Genomic DNA, 6,370 nt, shown 5'->3' on the forward strand with positions numbered 1-6,370 from the left:
TACGTCAATCGCATCCTATTCACCTTGGCACCTTCTATCGAAGAACATCTATGCTCTGAACATTGGCGAATCATCGGACTTCCACCCACGTCTCCCCCACTGGCTAACTTTTCATGGATCAAGACCCTAGGTGTCCTATCACTTGTGGTGGCATCGTTAAGATTTATGAGATTCTCCTTGCGCTAAGACCTTTCCAAGAGCGTGAGTGAGGGAAACTTAAGGTGACTTTTCTAACTGTTAAGTGGTGGATTTAAAGTTTACAGCATTTAAGTTTATACTTTATGATTGAAGATATTTTAAGTTCTTGTTATTCTACTATGTAACCGATTGCTATAACAATATTGGTATACTTAAAGTCCTAAAATCCCATCTGGTGAAACATTAGTTTATTGTTACTGCGCTTAAACCAAGTCTTTATAAAATTCTATAGCAATTCCTATTTTGTTTCACATCACCATGAATCCTTCAATAAAAGTGTTGAAATGTATTTATTAAAGTCTTGTAACTAAAAAAGGTAATGGAGCAAGAGACATCTTCACATTTTATTAGCAATGAAATTAAAAGAATAGCTTTTAATTACAATGTAAGATGCTTTAATTCCGTCATTTGGCGAACTATTCGTTTACTTCCTATTAAAACAATACACTTAATACATTAAAATGTAATATCAAATCTTCATTAATTTATTCCTTAAACTAATCATATGATAGGGATATAGCCAAGCATTTCATGCAATGAAAGAAAACGAGAAGATATAATGATTCTTCATCAATGCCGCAAAAGAAGCGACAACCACCTTGGGAAGAAGAGAAACATTAGCCAAACACTTTAAATTGATATATTTATTAAAGAAATGTGAAAAAATCTGAATATTACAGCGATGTGAATAGCCCTTACATTGTTGTTCTTTGTTTATTTGCATAGGAAAACTCTTCCTTTTGCTTGTTTGGATGCAATAAAGAGCCATTTTCCCTCTTTCTTTTCCTTGCTTCAACTACTGTTCACGAGAGGGAGAGAGATAGGGTCTGGTTGGATGAAGGCAATGTGGCTGACAGATGAACTGGCGGCGGTCCAAGACAAATGAACTGGCGGCAGTCTAGGCGGTCGATCTAAAGGTTGCTGTAGGAGGGTAGTGGTTGGGTTGGTCGACATAGAGAGGAACTGGTGATCGACGGCTGGAGGTGGAGTAGCGGATGGGAGCTTGGATGAATAATGTTGGGTTTGCACGCAAGAACTGAAGAAAGGAAAGGCTTTGCCCCTTTTGCATGTGAGGTTGAACAAGAAATAGAGGGTTGAAGGCTGGTTGCATGAAAACTGAGAGGTAAAGTCCACTATTAGTCGGCCCTAGCAAGAATAGGAGGCATGAGAGTCTTCATGAGATTGGGGTTGGAGAACCCTCTTAGCCGGCCCTAGCTCCTCTTTTGTAAAAATTCAAGTGATCCATATGATATAATGACAAAACAACTCATGTAGCGCTTGATCCAATGGTCAATATCTGATTTTGAATGATGCTCTTTGAAACTCTCAATTTAACAGTCTGGATTAGATCTTTATTCTGCCCTTTTTGATGCTTTATTTTCAACCATTAGATGAGAAAATTGCTGATTTGAGAATATATGAAAAGGTAAGGTAAAATAGCTTTGTTTGTAAGCTCAATCTGAAGTTTATTTAAATAAATGGCATATCTATTTTTATTTAGTATTTATATGTATCTATTAATTATATATTTAATATTTTAATTTGATTTTAATTTTATGTTTTAAAATGATGGATTTTATTTATTAGGTTTATTAAAGAAAAACTCCCTAAGATTCTCTCTCCTGGGCGCATATCAAATGGTGTCCGATTCTAGTGCGAATGTGCTCATTTGAAAGATTACGATAATCCGAATGCGCTCGCACAATCTGTTTCCCAAAATGAGGTCATGATTAATAAGATTTTAGGTATAGAATGAACATTTACGTGAAATGATTAAATGCATGAACTCACATTAAAATACTTATCAAATCACCACCGATCTGATCACATATATTTTAAAAAAATATAATAAAGGGCAATATATGATTAAAATGAATGAATCCTAAGGTTGACGACGAATCAAGGCAAAACGTGCAACTTGTCCCTTCATCAAACATAGTGGTGCAACATGCAAGAAGGTGGATCAACCTTCAAAATGTGCAATAAGGCCATACAAGTGATTGATGCCAAAAAAGGAGGTGAACACAGGGAAATCAACTTTTTTGAAAGTTGTTATAGGTATTATAAATATTTTCTACATAATTGAGTATTTCAATTTGTTTCCTGAACTGGTTTATGTTGGTAGGTTTTCATGATATCATCTATTATGGACTAAGTTTCATCTGTTGAGACATTTATAATTGTCTTCATGCAGATTTCAGTTTCGTTCACCTCTCCATATTTAATCTGTAGTAGTAACCAATTGTCTATTCATATTCTTGTAATTGCGATTTCTATATCTATGCACGCACAAATGTTCGTTCATATCCATACTTACATATACACTTGTAGTTTTTGATTTATATGCATTCACAAATCACCAATTGTTTAATCAAGTTTTTGCATATTATTTTTCATTCTTTTGTTAATTACTTCAGTAGAAAGAACAAAATCTTTAATTCATCGATATTTGGTTATTCACTTACTAATTATCCTGAATATAATGATACTTGCACACTATTAGTAGGCATATCCGTGATTAGTGTTAGATTAAGATTTTCCATATGGTAACATTTTCTTTAAGGGTGGAAGGTTTAATTTCAGAATAATGAGATCAGGAAATTGATCATTAACATACATAAAGTATTATGTTACATAAATTATTGTGAAATATATTCTATTCATTACCACAGAATACACACACAAAGTATTCAGGAAATTGATCACTAACACCCAAAGTATTATGTGACATAAATTGTTGTGAAAATCTTGCATTCATTACCAAAGAATAATAGACATCCTAAAAACAAGACATGCTCAGTTGTAATACTCGTTTTTCCCATCTACTGTGCTGTACATTTAAGAAATACCATATCTGCTAAGTCTAGCAACCCCCCTAAAGCTAGTGAGTTGATATTATTCCATTTCAAGTTTGCTAATAATTGGTTGGAATGCATTTGAAAATTGACACTTGATTAACACATTAAAGGTACAAATCAGCCTGCCTTTGAACTTCTTTATAAAATGCTTGTCTATTCCCCCATACTTTGGTCATGTTGCACAGGGTTATGTGCAATACCAATTTTTAACTTGTTTTGGCAATATAGTTTTATAGGGTCCTTCCCAAGGAATCTTAAAATCATCAAAAAATTATTTTCAACCATAGAATTTCAAAGTCTCGTAATGACATGACTCTGATTTTAGCTTCTAAGCTTGACATTGCTACTACATTTTTATTCTTGTTTCTCTTGGTCGTAAGATTACCTCTACATAATACAATAGCCCGAAGATTTGACATAAAAATGTAGTTGTTTATGCTTCCAAGGTTAATTTGTTGCCTCTTCCACGCAACATTCCTTTTCTAGGAGTACCATTTAAGTATTGCAGAATTTGATTTTTTGCATGAAGATGTAATTCTTTTGGATTGTACATAAATTAACTCACCACTCTTGATGTTTTATGTGCGACTCAAATTGGGTCTCAAATGTTTTTTGAAAAATGATAATTTTAGATATTAAAACTCAATCAATAAATTTACTTTCAAAATTGGATCTAGATTTATCACCACGTGAACTTGCAATAATTAAAATATGCAATGAAATTTAAACAACCCCAATAAAGGAAACAAATCAAAGGCAATCTATTTTTATGTGGTTTGGTTTTAATTGGTTTTAAGGCCCAATGCCATGCCTAGGTGTAATTAGGGGTGTCAATATTTGACACGACACGAAAACCCGACCCGGACCCGACCCGGAAAATTCGGGTTGAACCCGACCCGATTTCAAAACGGGTCGGGTTCAGGTTCCAGAAATTGACCCGTTTAAAAAATGGGTCGGGTTCGGGTTGACCCGGCGGGTTGCCGGGTCAACCCGCCAACCCGTTTAATTTAAATAAATTCGAAATTCCGCCCCCTGCCCGAAATCAAATCGATGAATCCCGATTCCCGCGTGACCGGCTGGCTACCCTGCTGCCCGCGGTCTGGCTTCGGGCTTCCCCCCGCGTGATCGCTGCCCGCGGTCGTTTCGTTCGCGACTTGACCGCTGCCCGCCGGTCATTTCGTTCGCGTTTCGTTCGCGTCAAGCCGCTGGACGCCGGACGTCGTGGCCGCTGGACACCGCTGCCCGCTGCCGCCGGACGCTGCTGCCGCGCTGAAGCTGATCCCGGCCTTGCCGTGTCCGCGGGTCGGGTTCGGGTCCGGTAAATCAACCCGTTTGTAAAAACGGGTCGGGTTCGGGTTGACCCGAATAGTGCCGGGTCATTTCCGGGTTCGACCCGAACCCGACCCGTGACCCGAAATTGACACCCCTAGGTGTAATCATCACCTAAGATAGCCTGCAAAGAAACCACTCAACACTCTTTTGCTCATGCAGGTAGAGAGCCTTCTCCAATTTTCTAGGGAGTCTATCCCACTCCTTGATTATGGGTGAGGATATCGACTCTAAGCTTTTTAGAAGAAACAACTTAGCAAAATAAAGAAAATCATTTTTAACAAAATAAATACTCTTGAAATTGATCTTACGTGCAAATCTAGAAGCACGTGAAGATTCTCAGCATAGAAAACCAAATGTTGAAAATGGCTTTTAAAAATTTAACAAGCTTTTTATTAATCTTCAAATTTTTATTTGTCTCACAAGGGCTCTAGAAAATTAGACGTTGGAGAGAGCTTGTTGGCTAGTGTTAGTGAAGAAGGCTTTTACGCTATACCTCTTCTTTATTAAAAATTCATTTAAATTCAAAGTAGGGTGGCTAATATGTTAGGTTTCAAAACTCAAAAGTTTTGCACGTTTACAAGCTCCAAATCGATACCATCAATACCCTTATTACTCTCATAATGGATGGATTTTTTCTAATTAAAATTTTTCACGTTTAACTTTATGGGTGCTTGATATGATTAAAGGAGTCTGGTAAAGGGGTTTGCAATGACTCATTAAGTATTTGCGGAGGCTTGCAAAGAGTTGATATTTTTTAGCCAAAAATTCTTTAACTTAGCAAACACAAGTTTGTTGGGACTTGTTAACTTTGTAGAGACCTGCAAAGATTTATGGCGGTTAACCAATTTAAATTTCATATTCTTAATTTTAACAACATATGTTTCATATCCAGGAAAACAAAATTTTTGTAATCCCCTTAATCAATTTATACAATATATTAAAAATAATTTGGCTTAATCAGTAATTTTAAGTTTGTATGAAAAATAATAATTTTCTTTTATATTAATTTTCATGTTAGCTTACTTGGTGGCCTTCGAGATTTTGCTTTTGCAACTCTTACATTTGGGAAAAATAATAATATTTTTATTCCAAAGCTTTATCCTCACATATTGTTTCGAAGTCTTGATGGTAGAACCTGCTTATTTAAATAACTAAAATGTACTATCATATCAAATTTCTTAGCATATTTGTGATAATGAAAATCTAAACTTGAATGAAGGCTCATGGAGTTAACAATCTCACATTTTAATCATAATCATCAACAACAACAATATCAAGCCTTTATCCTACTACGTGGGGTCGGCTACATGAATTCTTTTTCTCCATTGTGTCATGTTAATAGTCAAATTCCCATTTAAATCTAATAAAGAAAGATCATTTCTAATATTTTCTAACCAAATTTTTTTAGGTCTACGTTTACCTTTCTTAATATAAGTCAAATGTAATATCTCTACTTTCCTAACCGGGTCTTCGGAAGGCCGTTGTTTTATATGACCAAAACCATCTATAAGCTGATTCTCTCTAATCTTATCTTCCATTGGAGCCACCCCAACCTTTTCACGTGTATGCTCATTTCGTATCCCGTCTCTAACGGTAAATCCACTCATCCACCTGAGCATCCTCATCTTTGCAACACTTAACTCATTTCTACACTATAAAGCATTGCGGGTCTCACCACCATCTTATAGAATTTTCCCTTAAGTTTGAGGATGACTTTTCTATCACACAACAAGCCCGATGCATTCCTCCACTTCAACCATCCAACTTAAATTCTACTGATACTCATCTTTGCAACACTTAACTCATTTCTACACTATAAAGCATTGCGGGTCTCACCACCATCTTATAGAATTTTCCCTTAAGTTTGAGGAGGACTTTTCTATCACACAACAAGCCCGATGCATTCCTCCACTTCAACCATCCAACTTAAATTCTACTGATAATATCCCCATCTATTTCACCATCACTCTGAACAATAGATC

The 6,370-nt window shown here is 36.0% G+C and overlaps 1 protein-coding gene across 3 annotated transcripts in view; it reads left to right on the forward strand.

The window, feature by feature from the left end:
• The window catches only part of LOC110101361 (adagio-like protein 1), a 36,258-nt gene that overhangs the window by 21,568 nt on the left and 8,320 nt on the right, over positions 1 to 6,370 (forward strand). Inside the window, exon 1 of one of the 3 annotated variants that reach the window (XM_028697013.1) lies at positions 2,105 to 2,256. The exons of the other annotated variants lie outside the window; for them this stretch is intronic. Coding sequence (XP_028552846.1) covers positions 2,147 to 2,256 — 110 coding nt within the window. The 5' untranslated portion in view covers positions 2,105 to 2,146. Of the gene's footprint in view, positions 1 to 2,104; positions 2,257 to 6,370 lie in introns of those variants that run through there. 3 annotated transcript variants of the gene reach the window in all.

This window comes from Dendrobium catenatum, unplaced genomic scaffold (genome assembly GCF_001605985.2).
Source record: "Dendrobium catenatum unplaced genomic scaffold, ASM160598v2 fragScaff_scaffold_853, whole genome shotgun sequence".
NCBI lineage: Eukaryota > Viridiplantae > Streptophyta > Magnoliopsida > Asparagales > Orchidaceae > Dendrobium > Dendrobium catenatum.